This window comes from Rana temporaria, chromosome 2 (genome assembly GCF_905171775.1).
Source record: "Rana temporaria chromosome 2, aRanTem1.1, whole genome shotgun sequence".
NCBI lineage: Eukaryota > Metazoa > Chordata > Amphibia > Anura > Ranidae > Rana > Rana temporaria.
This window is the reverse complement of record NC_053490.1, coordinates 396,933,976-396,955,768: the sequence shown is the minus strand read 5'-3', so window position 1 is coordinate 396,955,768 and position 21,793 is coordinate 396,933,976. Positions and strand designations below refer to the sequence as shown.

Genomic DNA, 21,793 nt, shown 5'->3' with positions numbered 1-21,793 from the left:
TCTGTGCCCGTCAGTACTACCTCATTGATGTCCATCAGTGCCATCTCATCGGTGCCCATCAGTGCCGCCATATCAGTGCCCGTAAATGAAAGAGAAAACTTACTTATTTACAAAAAAATTAACAGAAAAAAAAAAAAACTTATTTTTTTTCAAAATTTTCAGTCTTTTTTTAGTTGTTGCGCAAAAAAAAAAAAAATCGCAGAGGTGATCAAATACCACCAAAAGAAAGCTCTATTTGTGGGAAAAAAAGGACGCCAATTTTGTTTCGGTACAGTGTAGCATTACCGCGCAATTGCCATTCAAAGTGCGACAGTGCTGAAAGCTGAAAATTGGCTTGGGCGGGAAGGTGTATACGTGCCCTGTATGGAAGTGGTTAAAGCCCTCCGTCACACCGATGGCTGAGTGGGTGTTAAAAACAGGTGGATGAGCCACGATTTTACACCCCGCAAAGCTTACAATATAGCTGGGGGGGGTTCATGCACCATGGAAAAAAATGTAACACGATGTGTCAAGTTGGCAGACAGCACTTCCTGTCAAACTCAGCCGGTCAATTTAATGCGGCTGCCTGGCAATTTTCAGTAAAACGAATGAACTGCAACTGCTGTTGAAATTGAGGAGGTTACTCAAATGAAAATTCTTGTACAACAGAATACACAACGTAATGTGTCGAATGGTTTTGTATGCATTTCTTTCTGAGCATGCGTAGCCTTGCTCTTATGATTTTTTTTTTCGTACGAAAACCGTATTAAAGCGGATGTGCCATGGGGAAAAAATATTAAAAGCCAGCAGGTACAAATACTGCAGCTGCTGACTTTTAATATTAGGACACTTACCTGTCCTGGAGTCCAGCGCTGATCGCAGCAGAGCACGAGCGATCGCTCGTCTCTCTGCTGCTCCCCCCGCCATCCACGCTGAGGGAACCAGAAAGTGAAGCGTTGTGGCTTCACTGCCCGGTTCCCTACGGCGCATGCGCGAGTCGCGCTGCGCCCGCCGGTTGGCTCACACGCTGTGTGCTGGGAGCCGAGTATTCCCAGCACACAATGGGCGACAGACGGGAAGTCAGAAAAACCCGTCTTTTGCCCGTAGCGTGTGGCCGGAAGTGGGTGCAAATACCTGTCTTTAGACAGGTGTCTGCATCCCCATCCCCCCTGAAAGGTGTCAAATGTGACACCGGAGGGGGGGAGGGTTCCGATCAGCGGGACTCCACTTTAGGGTGGAGAACCGCTTTAAATGAAAATCGGACCTTGAGTTCCCATACAACAAAAATTGTATATTCTGCATATCCAGCTTTTGTCTGACAAAATACCGGAATAGGCTGTCGAAAAGCACCATACTAAATGATTTGAAAATCGGTAGATTGTTTGGACAAAATTTTACTTCTGATTTTCATATCGTGTGTGTGGGCCTTTAGTCCTGTTGAAAATTGCGGTTTGAAGAGTAAAAAAAAAAAATTGAGAATCAGGAGGCAGAACTACTTCCTCAGCACATGGTAGTGGATCCTTTGCAGTAATTTTTCTGAGAATAGGCAGCCTGAGTAGAAAAGACTCTCCCTTGCCAGCACGCTATAGAGTGGAGTTATTGCTTCCAGTGGAGGAGTGGTTTCTTTGCAGAGGTCTAACATGCCCAGAGTTAGTCAGAGCTCCCCAATCGGCAGGAAGGATTAGCTTTGTTCTGCAAGAAGGCCCCATTTACACCTGAGCGTAGCGTATTCAGGCCGCGTTTTTTGCCGCGTATTTGTACGGGTCAAAAGCTCACCAATTTAAAAAGCTGAAAAATGCACAAATCTGCCTAAAAAAAAGTTCCAGAACTTGTTTGAGCTTCAGGAGTTTGAGAATAATTGATTTTTTTCCCCTCCAGCGTCTTGTAGCTTCAACAGTAATGCTGCATACACACAAACGTTTTTAATGTCATGGAAACTGCGTTTTTCTCTACGTGATTCTTGTCAAGCCTGCCTTGCATACACATGATCGTGAAAAGAAAATGCTTGAGCAAAGCACGGTGACGTACAACACGTACGACGGCACTATAAAGGGGAAGTTCCATTTGGATGGTGCCACCCTTTGGGCGGCTTTTGACGATTTTGTGTTAACGCGTGTTAGTAAAAGTTTGGTGAGAGACGATTTTGCGCTTTTCAGTCCTTGTGTTTTCAGTCTATTACAGCGTAATGAATGTGCCATCTACATTACAAACGCTAGTTTTACCAGAGCGAGTGCTCCTGTCTCATAACCTGCTTCTGAGCATGCGTGTTTTTTCCCGTCGTTAAAGCGTACACACGACTGCGTTTCACGACGTGAAAAAATTTAGCATGTTCTAAAATTTTTAATGCCCATTTTTCATGTCGAGAAAAATGCTCTGGAGCCCACACACAATCGTTTTAAATGACCAATTTTAAAAATTGCATTTTTCTCGTCATGAAAAATGGCTGTGTGTACGCGGCATTAGGTGTGAATGGGGCCCAAGATCACTGCTTGCCCACAGAGAGCAAGGGTTCCACTTTGGAGCTCCTGGCAGGGGACAGATGACTTGAACTGATGGTTCGCAATGATACCAATTTCAACAAACTTTTTAGCAATTCAGGGAGTGTTAGTATATACTGCTTTGGAAAACCGCAGATTCTATTTTTCATAACACCGTAAATCAATATGACAGTCAGCAAAGCACAGTGATGCAAAAACAAAACAAAAAAACACATACTACTTCCACTCTGCTCAACTAATAAAATCGTTATACAAAGCACAGGGTTCTAAGTTTCACAGACAAACACACCATAATAACGGTCTGCCAAATTTAAATGGGATTCATTTTCAGAAATTCTTTTGGCGGTTTATTCCACAGCCAATACGATACATATAACATACATATATCTTAAACTTCATGACCGATTGCAACCATAGTGATTTTCGGAATTTACATTATATTGATGGAGACAAATTAAACTGGTTACACAAGTATGATTAAGCAACAAGGTCAAAAGAGCATGTAATGAAAAAAATAAATTAAAAGACTTACATCTAGTAGTGTGTGCAAGTGCTGATCCTGAAAAACACTGTGCAAAAAGTCGAGGTCTTTCTCACTGCAGTCTGTGAGCGCATGGATCTCCTCCAGGCTGTCCAGTACTTGTGACACCGCTCCTAAAAGCAAACATTGGAGAATAAAAAAAAAAAAAGCTAGGAGGCAAAGCTTTATGGAAAAATGACCTTTGGACAATAAAAACAATTCACTAGCTATGATTAATGGAAGCCATTATCTGAAAAGGTAATGCAACATCCACAGACATTAAAAAAAAACTAAAAAATAGCAGTAAAAGTAAAAATAAAAAAAGAATAACTTGAAAACAGGAAAAAAAAAAATACCAATTTATAAGAAGCTTTTTAGGATGACATGCAAAATTAATTAAAAAGGTGTAAAAGCCAAATTGGCATAAAACCATTTTAATTTTAGAAAAACAGAACTAAGTTTTACAAAGACGCATACAACCACAGGGGGCCTGAACTGTAAAACTGATATGGTATATAGGAGGGATTATTATATGGAAAACTGTTATAAAAGTGTGCAGGGAATGCTAGAGAGGGAAGACAAGCAGTAAATACACAGTTGAAGTATACACTGATCAGAAATATCTTTATGACCACCCACCTATTAAGTAGGCCCCCCCGCCACCAAAACCACCCTCATTCGTCAAGGCATGGACTCTACTAGACCTCTGAAAGTATGCTGTAATATCTAGCACCAATCCATCAGTAGCAGATCCTTACAGTGATTCTAAATTATTTTTACCATAATGCATTCTCTGTGCCCCCCAACCCCTTCTTACACTTATTCAAGTCCTTTCTCAAGCCAGCGCTCTGCCTGCCTGCTGTGCTCTTCTGTTCCTGAATTCACAGGCTTCACTGGGAGCAGTGGGAACCTCTGGCTTCTGCTTCTGTCAAATTCCATGAGGAGGGGTGTGGCCAAGCTGCACTGTGTGTCTATGGAGACACACAACTCGCCTTGGGTTCATGCCCACATGGGTGCCCCCTCAGCACACGGCTTGCATAGAGGGCACTTGGAGAACAGGAGGAGCAGACAGCACCAGTAGGAAAATCCAGGAAAAAGTAAGGGCCCTTTCACATGGGGCGGATCAGTAATGATCCGCCCCATGAACCTCTGCTTGCTCAGCGGGGATCTCTCCGTTGATCCCCGCTGAGCCTGTGCAGGGACCGCCCTGTCTTTTCTCCGCTCTCCTCTATGGGGGATCGGATGAACATGGACCGTCTGTCCGTGTTCACCCGATCCGGGTTTTCCTCTGTCTGCAGAATCAAAGGAATGCAGAACCGGGCGAGATCGGGTGTCAGCGGATGTTTATCCGCTGACACCAGCGATCTCATAGGGACCAATGTATGTCCCTTTTTCATCCGTACACGGATTGATGAAAAAGCGAACATACGGTCCGCCCGTGTGAAAGGGCCCTAGGGGACAGCTCTGTGCCAACATCCTTGCACAAGGTATGCAGAACATTTTTTTTTTAATTAAAATAAATGAAACGATTAAGCTAGTATTACTTTAAGGCCTTGTGCATACTGGGCATCACAAATCCTGCCTATAAGGGGGTTTGACCTTTTTTCTGCTCTATACACACACATGGGCATTTACAGGCAATTGAAGGCAGAAAAAAAAATAAAAAATAATCATGGGCAAGCGGCCAGTGTGTATGAGGTAAAGTCCTGTAAGCTGCAAGGTGGGGCCTCAATGAATCACACTTGTTTTTCCAGTGCATCCCACAGATGCTTGAGTGGATTGACAGCTGGAGCACTTGGAAGCCAAATGAACACCTCAATCTCATTGGTGTGCTCCCCAAAACATGCTTGAACCATTTTTGCAGGGCACATTATCCTGCTAATAGAGGTCCCTGCCATCAGGGAAAACTTGTTCCATGAGGTAGTGTACTTGGTGAAAAACATGTCAAGTAACCTCCACATGAATGGAAGGACCCAAGACTTCTCTGCAGAACATTGTTCAAAGCATCACGCTGCCTCCACTGGCTTGCTTTTTTCCCATACTGCATCATGGTGCCATCTTTTTGCCAGGTAAGCGATGCATATGCACCCGGCCAGCCACACAATGAAAAGAAAACAAGATCAGACCAGACAACTTTTTTTCATTGTTCAGTGGTTCATTTCTGATGCCCATGGTAGACATTTTTGGTTGCAGACACAGCATGGGCACCCTGAACAGTCTGCAGCTACACAGCCCCATAAACAAACTGATATTTTTTCCCATAACACAAACTTCAGAGACAACATGTTCACTTGCTGCCTAATATAGCCCACCCACTTTCAGATGCTATTGCAACAAGATAATCAATATTATTCACTTAACCTGTCAGTGGTCATAAAGTTATGGCTGATCTGTGCATTTGTGAACATTTTTAATTGCCAACTTATTTGTATGCATTTTTAATCCGGTCTTTTGACGCAGACACACCTGCCAACATAGCACAGCCTGGCTAAGCGTAGAACACGCTTTCCATAGACGCAGTGCTTGGCTGGGAGGATTTTGAAATAAAGGCTGTAGGGGCCAAGCTGGGCACAAGGATGTTTTTTTAGCAAAGTATGGGCATTAAAGTTTGTGACCTTACAAAACTGCTGAGGAAGGGATTTAAAAGACCAGGAAAGGTCCTCAGGCTTTAAACTGAGTTTTGTGCAAATGGCTTGCCCCACTTTAGATTCACTATAAAAAAAAAAAAAACAGCTACCTGCCTAGCAGGACACACAATTGGTATAACTTGCATGTCACTGCTGAAAATGCACTACCGGTAAAATAGATGTGCAACAACTACTGGATCTGAGGAAGGTAGATCGCCCATTGGTAGTCATTAGATTCTAACTATATGAAAAAATTATAAAAATGACTTGTAAGATGCAGGCAGTGACAAGCAGTTATATAGCCATGCTTGTTTGTCCTATGTGAGTGTAGCATTTTCATCAGTGAAGCACACCAGACATTGACATGTTGTGCCTAGAAATTGCTTTGGGGTGCTACTGAATGAAAGGCACCACATTGCACCAATGCACATTACAACAGTGCAGTGGTGTGAATGGGGCCCCTAAGCTCACCATACACATTACAAATCGGACTGTACAATCTTGGTGGCTGCATTTGTTTTCTACCCCCCCCCCCCCCCCATTCTCCCCTCCAGTAAAACACAAAATCTAAGGCTGCATTCACATCGAAGCGTTTTCAGCTCGTAAAACGTTTGTAAAAAAAAATGAAAAATGGGCCAACAAGCAAAATCGCATTATTTAAAATAACCTCTGTACACATCTGAGCGTTTTGTGGCCTTAAGTGTTTTTTTGCTTTTTACATCGGTGACCCTTTGACCTGTGCAAATCGTTACACAAAAACGCAAAAAAAAAAGAGCAGTAAAAACATGCGACTTTCTGCCTGAAAACGAAACGCTGAGGCCTCGTACACACGACCGAACATGTCCGCTGAAACTGGTCCGTCGGACCAGTTTCAGCAGACATGTTCGGTCGTGTGTAGGGCCGACCGGACAATTTTCCGGCCGACCGGACAGGTTTCCAGCGGACAACTGTTTCTTAGCATGCCAAGAAACATTTCCGCTGGAAGCTTGTCCGCCGGACATGTCCGATGGTCAGTACGACTCATTGGACATGTCCGCTGGCCCGAGAACCCGCGCATTGCGTCAAAGTGATTCGACGCATGCGTGGAAGCATTGAACTTCCGGGTTCGCGCACGTCGCCGCATCATCGTCGTCACCGCGTATTCTGTCCGCGCGGAATTTGGTCTGATGGTGTGTACAGCCATCAGACCAAATAATCCCAGCGGACATGTTGGGTCGTCTGTACGAGGCCTCAGGTGTGAATGCAGCCTTAGGGTGGCTCCTCAGTTTATGGAGGAGCAATGAAGACAACACTACTGTCTAGAGAGAGGGGTGTTAGAAGGATTGGTAGATTTGGATGGGCTTTATACAGATGACTACCAAACTTTAAACCCAACGCCAGCTTACGTTATTCTAGCAGTATTTTCTGCTAAATCAGACCATTGTAAGCATCCCTTACAACAGACTTACTGGCAGAATTAACCGCTTAAAAGTTACAGGGGATGGCTTTGTTCATGCTAGTGACAGACTGCATCATTCATGTAATTTTTTTTATTTCATCTTTAGTACCAGTTACGCATTCTCATTGAACACATGCATTGACACCTACCTTATGGAAAATGACAGGAATTTATCAAAATTGGAGTAGACCGAATGTGGAGCAGCTGTGCATGCCAACCAATCACCTTCTAATGTCAGCTTGTTCAGTCAAGCATTAAACTTGAAAGCTAGAAGAAAATTAGTCACCATGTACAACTGCTGCAAATTCTGCTGAAGTAAATTTCACCCATTGGGGGCCTTGAAACATATTTAAGCTTAAACTGCAAAACGTTTAAAAATTAAAAAGAGGAAACAACAAAATTAAAAAAGCTAATGTAGCCACCCTGGGGTGAATTGAAGTTAGATACATGTTAAGGATCCCATCTGAACTAAATTGAAAGACAATACGCAGGTCAACATACTACATATATTACAGGACATCTTTGTGAATTCCTCTTCTGCCAAAGAACACTGTTTAAAGAAAAATGACAGGCATGGTATATTCTTACATAGTTACATTGGTCCAGCTTGGACCATACCTGGTCGATTACCCTGGAAGCTGTAAATAACACTGCTACTTCTGTGATCTTCACCTGCCTCTTGGGTCCTATGCCAGCTGGCTGGCCTGATTCACTGAGAAAACAGGAGGTCGGCCGCTGAGCACAGCACATGCTTTGCATCTTCTGAATGAATACACAGCATTCTCTGATTGGATGAGCTAGCGAGCACAATACTACCGCCCCAGCTCTCCATCTCTTTACTCGGCATAAGACTCAAAGGGACATCACTAAGTAGTGGTATCTACTTCAACGATTTCCAGCTTCCGGGTGCATCAGCCAGGTATGCTATATACATAGCTGCATTGATCCAAGCTGGACCAAAAGAAACAATGTAAAAATATACCATGCCAAGAACTCATCTTTAAATAAATGATTTCCCCAATGTCAATTCATTACAACTGTCCCAAAAAATGCATCTAAAAGGCATGGAAATGCACCCTGTATGAACAAGTCTAAGCCCCTGGTCACACCGGTGTGACTTGTCATGGGATTTGATCGTTTTAAAATCGCATGCCAAATTGCACCCTATTGTCCACAATGGAAGCGGTCAAATCGCTTTGAATCCGACTACATCAGGGACGCACCAATTTTGAAAGTAGATATTGCACTACTTTTTGTAAGTTCAGGTGCAATTTGCATAGACATCTGTGCATGAAGTTGCACAGATGTCTTACAAGTAGCACCCGAAGTAGCACTACATTGAAATTGTGCTACTTCAAGTGAAGCAGCACGATTTTAATGTCATGATCAGTTTGACGGGTGTTAAGTTGGTACTCAGTCAGTAACCAATAGAATCTGTGTGATTAATGGCCAGTCTGGACTTTAGGTGATCCGTTTGCAGATCTCAACCATATATACTTTGGCTGTACAATTCCACATTCCAATTTAATTTATAATCACATTTAGTATTTTGTACATTCAAGACTCATTCAGGAGAAAGCATAGCAAGCAGCACAAAAGGAAAAAAGGAATACCTACTTTCTGCAGCTAGAAGTCCTAGTAAGGCAGCATTAAGGCAGACAAAATACAGAATTTCAGAAAAGCCACGTTAGTTGCAAGCACTGGCAAAGCAATTCACAGTGAGTACACAAACATTCACCCCAATCAGATCACTGGTATGCCAAACATATACAATTTGATTTGCATGACAGAGGTACTTTTGATCCAGCCCACCCCCCAAAAAAATAGTCCAGAAAATTTATTGCAGAAAACCATTCAGGCAAAAACTGATATTGTAAGCGCGCAGCATTTCTGCTTATGACTCACTTAATGCAAACACATACGAAGTGTTAACACAATAAACCTACTGCTAGATAAAAGACTTACCAGACTGTAAAATTCTTAGAAAAATATTACCGTGTGTATGTAACAAAATAAGAACAATTTAATAACGCCCCTGTCAATCTGCTGTCATGAGATGCATATTTTCAGACAGAAGTGTGTCTACCGATTTATTTTTTCAATTTCTAAGAAATTTCCTTCATACTGAAAGAGGACAGCTACAGCATAAACACAATTACTGAACATGTTACCAGTCAGTAACAGTGCAATTTCACAAACTGGCTTATTTATATGGGACAGTGCAAAGAAAAATGAAAAATGTGCGAAGTACAGTAACCAAAATCTAGATCTAAATCGGTTGCTATGGGCCAAGACACTTTGCATGTTGTCAGTAACAATGTCTTCTGAATTAGCATGAGGAGGCTCACGTGTGTAAGAAGCATTGCTAGCAGGCACATCTTATTAGCCAGAAGGGTTTCATCACCGTCATTCAGAAATAGAAGAACAATTGCGTCTTTGTGAGAAGTTGAAATTTGCCAAGCGAATGTAGTAATCTGCAGTAAGCAGCCAGCTTTGCATGGACATGAACAGCATATATATATAAACTTAGCCATGTTTCTATCATCATGCTGACTAACGCACATTCAGGATTTCTTTTTTTTTTTTGATTAAACCTGTAAATTTCTATTTAATGTAATGTTTGGCATTGTCTCTATTTACTAACAGCAACAAGCAAAACAGTCTTTTCCGTTCTGGATTGTGGAACTTCTCATATCATAAGCCTCCATCTATAGCAATACCCAAGAACTGGCCACTTCCTCTGTATGCATAGAAACACATGTATAATATAAACTCTCACTTCAATTTTTTTAGTGTTCTGGGTACCTAGGGGGGCAACGTTTATTTTCTAACTAAACCTAGGTTTTAACTGTGCCCACTGGTGAGCAAGCTTCTTTTCCCACTTTGCATTACATTATACTTTGTATTCAGGATATTTTCCTTGAGTCATATTGCCAATGATGTCATTGGTATTCTATAGCACTTCCCTATTTTCCCCAAGCGTTCACTTCTCTACACTGCAGCTCATGTTTAACAGTCTGCCATAAGCTCATAGAAAAACATACACAATGCACAATTACATAACATTATTACATCGTATCATTTTACTGCTGTACACAACTATTAGCAATCAGTTGTAAATAAACATTTGATCACCTGCTTGGATTACAGTCACATGTCACACACACACAATGATCTTTCATATGGAGAGCTATGATTGGTGTTGGGAAAGATTGAACAAATGCAACACAATACTTTTATTGGGATTTATGAGGTGGATTATCCCAGGAGGCTGCAGGTGGTGGATCGCTACCTCGCCTCAGTTAGGAATCAGGACATGAAAAACAACACAAATAACAAGGGGAAAAAATTGTATTGACTTTGATAAAAATAAGGAAACTATCTTTAACTTTGTAAGAGGGAGTAGGAAGTAAGAAGTTGAGAGGAAGTTATTTTGTGCCAAAACGTCAGCTTGAAGCTGTTTACATGCTGGCCACCTCCTGTACACATTGAGACCTATTCTTGGTGCAGTCAATGTTAACTACTGCACTACAAATGTGCTCTGAGCTTACAGGAAAAAAAATGATCACATGTTCTTATGCAGCTCATGTACTTGCTTTAGACAGTTTAATGAGCACTGCATAAGTGACAGTCCATGGAAAGTATTGAAATTTGTTGCAATTTGGGGAAGATGCAGCAATTGCTGCCCGTGTGTTATTTGGATCAATGCGATCAATGTCGACAACAAGAACGTCTTTATTGAGAAATTACTCATTAACTGAAAAGTACAGGTAAGGTAAACAAAAGGCTGTTATCGGGTAAATCAAGATTTTCTAGGTTTATCAGTGAAAGTTGGTCCAGGTATTAATCATTCATTTAGTAAATATAGATCCAAAAAGCATGCAACCAATCTATGATCATCATGGAAGCAGTAGTCTCCAAACTGTGGCCAGATTCTTGCCTTTATCAGGGCCTTAGGACACTTTCTCCCACTGATATTCTTCCCACTGCCAATGAGGAGGCTATATTCCTTTCACTCATACCAAAGATGGGACACTATTCTTCCACTGATGCCATTGATGGGACACTATTCTTCCACTGATGCCATTGATGGGACACTATTCATCCACTGATGCCATTGATGGGACACTATTCATCCACTGATGCCATTGATGGGACACTATTCATCCACTGATGCCATTGATGGGACACTATTCATCCACTGATGCCATTGATGGGACACTATTCATCCACTGATGCCATTGATGGGACACTATTCATCCACTGATGCCATTGATGGGACACTATTCATCCACTGATGCCATTGATGGGACACTATTCATCCACTGATGCCATTGATGGGACACTATTCATCCACTGATGCCATTGATGGGACACTATTCATCCACTGATGCCATTGATGGGACACTATTCATCCACTGATGCCATTGATGAGACACTATTCTTCCACTGATGCCATTGATGGGACACTATTCATCCACTGATGCCATTGATGAGACACTATTCTTCCACTGATGCCATTGATGGGACACTATTCTTTCCACTGATAACATTTTCTACTCCCACTGACCACAACCCGATTCCCTAAAATGTCTAAAATGCATTAAGCTAACCCTTTGTTTAGAACGTTATGAGAGCCCTTATCTATGGTGATCACAGTCAAAAAGGATTTATGGACTCTCATGCTATTTTTAAATGGGTCACTCATCTCATATTATAACAATCTAGGGAAATCTCAGTGCTCTAAGGCCCCTTTCACACTGGGGGGGTTGGAGGCAGTATAGTGCCGCCATTTTTAGAGGTGCTTTGCCGCCAATTTCGCAACACTATTCGGCCGCTAGAGGGGTGGCCGAGAAAGGGTTAAAAACCACCGCAGCACCTCTGCAGAGGGGCATTGCCGGCGGTATATGTGTCCCATTTCAATGGGCAGGAGCACTGGTATACACACTACTCCAGAGATGCGACTAGCAGGACTTTTTATACCATCCTGCTAGCGCACCGCTCCAGTGTGAAAGCCCTCTGGAGCAGCTATTTAGGGTCAGTTTGCAGGTGCTATTTTTAGTCCAATAGCAACTGCAAAACGACCCAGTGTGAAAGGGGTCTAAGGGGGACAACTGCAGTATTTGCATATATTCAAGAGGAGTTGAGTCTTACGAGTATTCCAGCAAGAATGCAGCTTGTATTGCAGCAGATGCTGGAATATTTGACATTGACTTGTATCTAAGTGCAAAGTTCTTAGTAAAGGAGTTTTTATTATTTTATTTTTACTTGGTTGAACTAGATGCACTAGTGTTTTTTTTTTAACCTAACTATGTAACTAGGAGTCAATCACGCAAGTAGACAATGATATTTGTGTAAAGAATGCCTTCAGGTTGCAAAAAAGCGATATTGCATTATTTTGTGCAAAACTCATACCAGGCTTTTTTGATAAAATAAACCCCTCATTGTGGGCTATATAAACTGCATTGATTTCGGAAAAAACAATGTTTTGCCTTTATGTTCTCAAAAGGTCAATGTATGCATTCCATAAACTGATTGCTAAATGAGAAGACCAAACTTTGGTAATACCACCTGATCAATCATAGGTGAAAAGGTGACTTTATATGCATGTACAAGTCTGGTCTATGAAAGTATCACCAAAAATGTAATTCTTATTGCAGGGGATGTGTTATTTAACATCAATCTCTGGACAGACTTCTGCCCATATGGGGCAATCATAAGGGCAGCATTTTAGATATCTGCACAAAATATAAAGAAAGATGCAATGGTTGCAAGGAAGCAATGTTTACATTTACTGTACATGTACACACTCTCTAGAAAACACCATGTTCTTTAGTAAACTGTGTAAGAGTATACTGCAAGTTTTATCTGCACTGGTTGCAAAAGAGTGCTTAACCACTTCCATACAGGGCACGTATACACCTTCCCGCCCAGACCAATTCTTAGCTTTCAGCGCTGTTGCACTTTGAATAACAATTGCGCGGTCGTGCTACACTGTACCCAAACTAAATTTTTATCATGTTGTACCCACAAATAGAGCTTTTTTTTGGTGGTATTTGATCACCTCTGGGATATTTATTTTCTGCAAATTTTTTTTTAAAAATGACCGAAAATTTAGAAAAAAATAAGTATTTTTTTGCTTCTGTTATAAAACATTGTAAATAAGTAAGTTTTCTCCTTCACTGATGGGCACTGATGGTACTGCACTGACGGGCACCGATGAGGTGGCACCGATGGGCACTAATATGCGGCACTGATGGGCGGCACTGATGGGCACGGATAGGCGGCACGGATAGTTGGCACGGATAGTTGGCACGGATAGGCACTGATAGGCGGCATGGATGGGCACTGATAGGCGGCATGGATGGGCACTGATAGGTGGCATGGATGGGCACTGATAGGCGGCATGGATGGGCACTGATAGGCGGCATGGATGGGCACTATTGTATGTGTTGTACTAATGGATGCCAATCAGTGCCAAACAATGCCTGCCAATCAGTGATGCCCATTGTGGGCACTGGTTGGCATTGCGGCACTGATTGGCATCCATTTTGTGTGTCCTCCTCATTCCTGGTGGTCTAGGGTGGCATCCTTTTTTTTTTTTTACACTGGTGGTCTATATGGCCATCCCTGGTGGTAGAGTGGGCATCCCCGGGGGGCTGTGCTGATGGTGTAGCTGCTGGCTTTTAATAAACAGACACTCACCTGCTCCACGTTCCATCGCCGCTCTGCTCCTCTCCCCCTCTCCGGCCGGTGCCTCCATTCCTAGTGTGGGCACCTGGCCGTGACAGCTTTCAGCTTAACGTCCGGGCACTCACTGCGCATGCGCGAGCGGCGCTCTATCACGTGTCCCAGGCGATATGAGGGAGGGGCCGCTGTAGGCGATATGACGTATCGACTAAGTGGTCCCTGGGCAGAAGGAAGAAGTGGGACAGGAAGTCCCACTCCTACTGAAGCCCCCACACCCCCCCCAAAAAATTACATGCCAAATGTGGCATGTATAGGGGGCAAGGAGTGGTTTAAGCGGAAGTTCCACTTTTGGGTGGAACTCCGCTTTAAGAAGAAAGCAACTGCACACATAGGAAAGATTACAAAATATATTTTAACATCAGTAAAAGCAAATTCTAAATTTACAGGTGCACAATAAAAAACATCATCAACAACAAACAATAACAAACACACATTCCCTCTATCTCTTAAATGCAAGTCTAAATGCATTACAGGAAAACTACTGTACACAACTTTTTTTTTTGAGCAGTGAGAGTATCCAAGTTGAGCAGATAACAGAGAAGGAAAGACATGTGAAGGGGTAAAGCAGCCAGAGCTTGGACAGTGTATCAGACATTTTGCTTAAAATATAACATTTCAAAGAAAAAATCTAATAAAACAAGTATTACAGACATTTTACATGCAATACAATATAACCAAGCCTGAATAAAAATCTATTGACAAGACATTCAACATACCTGATGAAGTTGGGTCTTCTGAAAAGTCGGGTAAGTCCTCTGGAGGATCCCCATAGAATGAATTGAACTTGTGGCTAGACACGGCAGCTAAAACAGCTCCCTGGATGGGAAGAATAAAAACCCAACATAAACATATATCTAAATGAATGCAGATTTTAGAACACGCTGACCCATACATAAACAGTGAGTGTATGAAAACCCTAAGGCTCAATGCACACAGAAGCTAAAAAAAGCTATAAAAAACGCCAGTAGCTTTGCAGGGAGCCTTTCAATGTTTTTTAGCATTTTTGCAATAACGTTTTTCAGTGTAGCGTTTTTTTTTTGCCGTTTTTTTTTTTACCAAAAAACTGCACTTTGAATGCAAATTTCGGACATTCAGAAAAAAGCCAATGAACTCCAAAGCTCATTAACACTAAAAAATGCCCATGTGTGCAGGGGCACATAGGCCAACATAGAGTTCAGTTCATAGGCTTTTTAAAAAAAACGCCAAAACGCCAATAAACTGCAGTTTATCAGCTTCTGTGTGCATGGAGCCTAAGAACTCAAATATTTGCTTCCTTTTAGTCATTTAAATATAACCTCTGAAAGTATTTTGTTATACTAGTTTAATAAGTGCAAAAAAATACCTGTTGATCTAGTCAGAAATGTTTAGATTTTCGAGGGTTGACACAGCTCAATCAACAAAAGTGCTGAGTGTTGCCAGAGCACGGCATGGTGTAGGGGGCAGCACGTTTCTGGCAGATCAATAAGCATTTTCCAGTACTTTTAGGGTTTTCCAGTACTTTTAGGGTTTTTCAGTACTTTTAGGGTTTTTGGAGAAATAAAATAATGTATAGTAAAGGTGAATGTATTACAAAGATGTATTGCATATATTTGTTTTATTTTTCCCTGATATCATGGTGATACAATAGTCTGCCAATTATTTTTGCTCCTACATTCCTTGAACATTTCAGCAGCCAGGCCGGCCATTCCAGCTGCTCGGCTAATTTGATATTTCAACTGATGTGCATGAGATGATGGAAACTTCTAGGTGATTGTTAAACATGCAGAACGCATTCGTCAGAATAATAAGCTTAGCTTTTCAAATTAAAGCGTATGTTCGGCAAAAATGTTTCTTAGTTTTGGTAGGAGAAAAATGGAACACTCAGATTTTTACGGTTATCTGGGGCTCAGCTGGAGAGATATCTTCTTCAACTGGCCATAGATCTTAAACTCAGCCAGGTCAGCAGGGACTGAACAAAATTTGAGCCGTCAATGGGCAGGCTGATTGTACCCAGAGCGATTTACCGATTGCGTTAGGCACAACCAGCCTGACAAATTTTACAAGTGATTACTGCTAGCCGCAATCGCTGTGTTTTCAAAACGTGGATGGCTCCCGGGATACCGCAACCCCCCGCCAGAAGAACACAATGGCTCCATGAGAGGTATTCCCCTCAACAACAAAAGCGATTTCCTCTCCTATATGGTTGCTGGAAAGAAAATTGTATCTATGGCCTGCCTTACTTCTCGTTCTTCTAAAGCCGGGTAAACACAAAAATTTTTGGGTTGCATAATAAAAAAAAAAAAAGTCAGTGCCCCCCTTGCCAATATACTCCAATCAGCACTCTCTACTATTGGCTGAGAGCGCTGATCAGGAGTTGGACGGCTGCTGGTTTTGGACAGACCGAAATACACATGGGCAGAAAGTCTGCTTTTTTTTTTTTTAATCAGCAAATGTTTTCCAACATTCTGCCCATGTTTGCGGGGCTTAAGAGAATGTTAAAACCTGTATCCACATTTTTGTATGTGTCCCCCACTTACTGTCCATTTTCAGTAGCATAGGAAATGTCATTCTCTAATGGAGCCCCAGTTAGAAGAGAAAACCCAAAAGAAGTTTTAAAATCTTCACCTTCTCTATCCAAAACTAGGAATAGGTTTTTAGCCTGACATACACTATAACAGACTGGCTAAATCATAAAAATAGGAAGAGAAATTGATATTTATGCTTCTCTATAAACTCTAGGTACCTAAAGAGTCACATTTTTAAAACGGTCTAAAAAAAAAATACGAAAAACTATAGACAAATGGTGCCCTGCTGCAATTCAGGTAATGCATGTCAGAAAAAGCACCTAATTGCTTGCTATCCCTTTCTAAATGGAATACATTTTTTGCTTTTGTCTGTATTCAGTTTTAAAACGGTATGGTATATAACCAACAGTACAATTTGCTATAAAAAAATTGACATTGCAGCACTTATGATGAGAACCACAATAAAAACACGAAGTACATGTGGTAACCATTGCTTTGTCTCGAGTTACATATTCATCAAGTTCTGATTCATTGCACAACTAGAAGAGCTGACAAAGGCTTCCCTAAATTAGATACAACTAAGTAACTTTTTGTGCACTTGTACATAATGAAAACCCTTTATAAGACCATATAAGAACAGCATTATTGATCCATGTTTTGGCATTTTATTTCTAATGGATGAGTAGATGATTTTCTTAAAAGTACTATAAACCGCAATAATTCCCAACTATTCAACCCTCAAACTAGTGCACAAATTGAGAATGCCCACCTACCAACAATGCAAGTCAATTCCAAATAGTGCTTTTGAAAGGAAAAGGTCATCCACATCTGGCACTTGCTGAAGATGACCATACTGCAGTGTTAATCATGCTGGTATTGTACCCATACTCTACTACCATCCTCAGATTTAAAAAAAATGCATAATGCACATTCACTGGATCTATCAAAACCAGGTCAAGGCAGTAAAGACGTTGGCAAGGAGTTTCACATCCTTAAGCAGTCCATAAAATATGCAAATTGTTTTTATTCCCTCATCAACACACTACCTGTTGATGTTGGAATACCTCCTGCAGCGCTATTGTGTTCAGCCAATGGGAAGCATGGGTAGCCTTGCTCACCGGCAGAAAACAATGATCACTGATGGCGGCTATAGCTGCTGGCAGTAGTTGGGCAAAAAAAAAAAAAACTGAAGTTAACTGATGGATCGACTTCAATACAACCATACATACCCATAGATGGATTGAAATTTGTCCGGTTCCCCCTGAACCACCTGAATTTTGATCCATCTATTGCCATCTTTGAATATTGTTCAAACAAGGAAGACATTGCTCCAGGTGAGCAGCCACTACAGTCCAGATGCGCTGGGTGCAAGCCACGGCTCGCCACCGATGATCAATAGGAAGAAAAAAAAAAAACGGCTGCACACCACAGGGAGGTTCCAATGATTTTATTCCAAAAATAGCAAATGACAGCCAACAAAGACAACGTATTCGAAACCAGGGGGTGACGCGTGTGTTTCACACTGACCTCAGTGCGTCTTAAAAATCTTGTTGTTTGAACAACCAAATAAATAAATTGGTCAGACAATTAACACACTAGAAATTCACAAGGGCTTATTTATAAAGCAGTGAATGTGACACTGCTAGGTGAATCAATCACTAACTTACTTAAAAATTACAAGGAAGATATACCTGCATTGACAGATTTAGAATAATACCTCCACCGTCAAACACAAGACATGCTATTGGCCAGGGATATGCAATTAGCGGACCTCCAGCTGTTGCAGAAGTACAAGTCCCATGAGGCATAGCAAGACTGACAGCCACAAGCATGACACCCAGAGGCAGAGGCATGATGGGACTTGAAGTTTTGCAAAAGCTGGAGGTCCGCCAGTTGCATATCCCTGCTATAGAGGTTGATTTACAATATAATCAATGTAATTTTGTCACAATCAGATGGATTTGTGCTGTTCTAGACAAAGCCATCAAATTTAAGGTATGATCAGTTAGATCTGAAATTGCTAGGTTTAAAATAATTGTAAAATCTTACATATAACCAGTGAAGTTACTGGCCTTAGGCAATAAAGAGATAAAACAAATCCTCCTATATAAGTTGTATCCAGGGTGGATAAAAAAATAAAATAGAAACAAAATGGGATTTTATTTACATTTTTATAAAAAAAAAAGGATTAAAATGTTTTTGGAGTAAAAATCTATCTAAATAAAGTTTTCTATTTAAGATGCAGTAATCATTTAGTTTATTCAGCATGAAATGGAGCTTAGTTATGTAGCATGAGGCTGTATATTCTGCAATATTTACATTTTTGGCAAACGAATTTAATAAATCCAAGCTCTGCAAGCGGAGAGAACATGCACTGCACAATTTCACAGTAAACATGAGATAAACCAAAGTTCAGGAATATCCCTTTTTATCCCAGTTCTGATATCGCTGTATTACTAAACCGACAGCTTATTAATCTAAATAGAATATTTGCAAACAAAATTAAGGTTTCCTAATTACCAGCAAAAATGAGCCCTTACATTTAAAGAGCACCTGTCATTTCAGATCGATTATGGCAGCACCTGTTAGCGGGCATCTACTCACCTGCAGCTGCCACGTCCTTCACTTTGTTGTGTCGTATCACCAGTCATCCCATTAAATTGTCGGTGAATCAACAGCGGGTCAGAGGAGGAGCCTTGTGACAGAGATGAAGATTGATGTAGGCCAACCCCAGCAGGTTGCACCAACACTGCAGAGGTGAATTGCCTGAGTTTCTAAGATGTTTTCCGGAGACAAGACTCAAGGAACCAAGTCCCCTGAATTGACCAGGTGCCCAGGACCCCTCCCCAGCCAGGCAGGCTGGCATCCATCATGAGGTTCCTTCAAGATGGGAAGGAAGGACTTCCGATTCCAGAGCCAGATTCCTAAACAATCAAGTAAGGGATAAAATGGTCCTCGGCGACAAAACTGTCCAAAGCCTTGATTGACATTTCTCACAATGACAAATGTTGCCTTGCAGAGGTCTGTAGTGAAACTGGGTAAATAGAATTGTCTAGAAGAAAGCTACCATCAAGTACAGGACTTTAATGCAAAAGAGATGGACTCCTGCAATAAAGAGTTAGAATCCGAGACAGGAGAGTGTGTTATGAAAGGAACACAGCTACAGTGACGATTTCAGGACCCATCCAAATAGCTTCAACATCTGGACAATGTATAGAAGTTTATCTGACACAACTAACTGCTCCATCATCAGGAGGCAATCTAAGTATCCCAGAATAAGGTTACTGCAAGAGCATGGCAGGGCGAATACTGAAACCCAGTGCTGGGACAAGGTAATTTGGTGCCCAGGGCGAACATGGAAAACTGCGCCCCCCCCCCCCCCCCACACACAATATTTTCGGGCCAGCAGCACAGCATTGGAGCTCATTGTGGCAGTCAACAATTGCTTAACCTGCTATCATCTAGCCTGCAGAGGCTGTATTAGATAGAGGATAGCAGCTTAGGCAGTTCCTAATGGCTCAGTCCCTAAGATCAGTAAAGGAAAATTGCCTACAGGCCCTCTTACCAGACCCAGCGAAACTTCCGCAGTAGTGTAGCATGTCTGTACCCTGGTAGTGGCTCAGCGTGGCTCTCTCTGGTGGTGCTGGTTAGCAGCGTGGCTCTCTCTGGTAGGTCTGGTTAGCAGCGTGGCTCTCTCTGGTAGGTCTGGTTAGCAGCGTGGCTCTCTCTGGTGGTGCTGGTTAGTAGCGTGGCTCTCTCTGGTGGTGCTGGTTAGCAGCGTGGCTCTCTCTGGTGGTGCTGGTTAGCAGCGTGGCTCTCTCTGGTGGTGCTGGTTAGCAGCGTGGCTCTCTCTGGTAGGTCTGGTTAGCAGCGTGGCTCTCTCTGGTGGTGCTGGTTAACAGCGTGGCTCTCTCTGGTGGTGCTGGTTAGCAGCGTGGCTCTCTCTGGTGGTGCTGGTTAACAGCGTGGCTCTCTCTGGTGGTGCTGGTTAGCAGCGTGGCTCTCTCTGGTGGTGCTGGTTAGCAGCGTGGCTCTCTCTGGTGGCGCTGGTTAGCAGCGTGTCTCTCTCTGGTGGTGCTGGTTAGCAGCGTGGCTCTCTCTGGGGGTTCTGGTTAGCAGCGTGGCTCTCTCTGGTGGTGCTGGTTAGCAGTGTGGCTCTCTCTGGGGGTTCTGGTTAGCAGCGTGGCTCTCTCTGGTGGTGCTGGTTAGCAGTGTGGCTCTCTCTGGGGGTTCTGGTTAGCAGCGTGGCTCTCTCTGGTGGTGCTGGTTAGCAGTGTGGCTCTCTCTGGTGGTTCTGGTTAGCAGCGTGGCTCTCTCTGGTGGTTCTGGTTAGCAGCGTGGCTCTCTCTGGTGGTGCTGGTTAGCAGCGTTGCTCTCTCTGGGGGTTCTGGTTAGCAGCGTGGCTCTCTCTGGTGGTGCTGGTTAGCAGCGTTGCTCTCTCTGGTGGTGCTGGTTAGCAGCGTGGCTCTCTCTGGTGGTGCTGGTTAGCAGCGTGGCTCTCTCTGGGGGTTCTGGTTAGCAGTGTGGCTCTCTCTGGGGGTTCTGGTTAGCAGCGTGGCTCTCTCTGGTGGTTCTGGTTAGCAGTGTGGCTCTCTGGTGGTCCCTCGGTACACTCCTCTTTCTGTTTCTGTCTTTTGGAGCAGTTAAGTACTATCATTCATTCCCCCGGCTTGTTTCTGGGCTATGGGATCTCTTTCTCTCTTTTTTTCCCCCAGCAGAGTGCATGCTGGGAGCTGTAGTCCCTTTCCTGAGAGGCTGGCCGGAGGCGGGATGGGAACAGTGCGAGGAGGGGTGGTGGACAGCACCCAGGTGACACCATACAGAAAGCTGGCAGTTGTAGTGGGTGCTGTCAAGCCCCCCTCCCTCCCTCCCCATCATTGAAGCTGTGATAGAGGCAGTGTGAGCGGGGGAGAGGCGAGCTACGGGATCTCAGAATGTTTCGCCCCCCCTTTCTCCTGTCAGCAGTGCGGGAGGAGAGACAGCGGCTCTCTCATTACTTTCACCGCGTTGTTGATCTTCTGGAACTACATGTCCCATGATGCTCCAGACTAGTGGAGCATCATGGGACATGTAGTTCCAGAAGATCAACAACGCGTTGGAGTCAATAAGAGAAGCGCGGTGAAAGTAATGAGAGAGCCGCTGTCTCTCCTCCCGCACTGCTGACAGGAGAAAGGGGGGTCGGGGGGCGAAACATTCTGAGATCCTGTAGCTCGCCTCTCCCCCGCTCACACTGCCTCTATCACAGCTTCAATGATGGGGAGGGAGGGAGGGGGGCTTGACAGCACCCACTACAACTGCCAGCTTTCTTTATGGTGTCACCTGGGTGCCGTCCACCACCCCTCCTCGCACTGTTCCCACCCGGCCAGCCTCTCAGTGTGTGACGCTGGGTAGGGAATACCAAGCGCCTGCAAGGCGGGGGGGGTTTCTCCACTGACAGGGGAATCAATAAGTGACGCACTGGTCTGTTCTAGGTTTCT

The 21,793-nt window shown here is 43.1% G+C and overlaps 1 protein-coding gene across 15 annotated transcripts in view; it reads right to left on the bottom strand.

Moving 5' to 3' along the window:
• Nucleotides 1–21,793, bottom strand: part of CASK (calcium/calmodulin dependent serine protein kinase) — a 407,679-nt gene that overhangs the window by 169,590 nt on the left and 216,296 nt on the right. For 11 of the 15 annotated variants that reach the window (XM_040338072.1, XM_040338077.1, XM_040338074.1 and 8 more), the window contains exons 10-12: nt 14,529–14,628; nt 8,680–8,697; nt 3,010–3,131 (exon numbers count right to left, since the gene is read on the bottom strand). In XM_040338072.1, coding sequence (XP_040194006.1) covers nt 3,010–3,131; nt 8,680–8,697; nt 14,529–14,628 — 240 coding nt within the window. The remainder of the gene's footprint in view (nt 1–3,009; nt 3,132–8,679; nt 8,698–14,528; nt 14,629–21,793) is intronic. The other 4 variants (XM_040338073.1, XM_040338078.1, XM_040338084.1 and 1 more) reach the window with 1 other exon arrangement.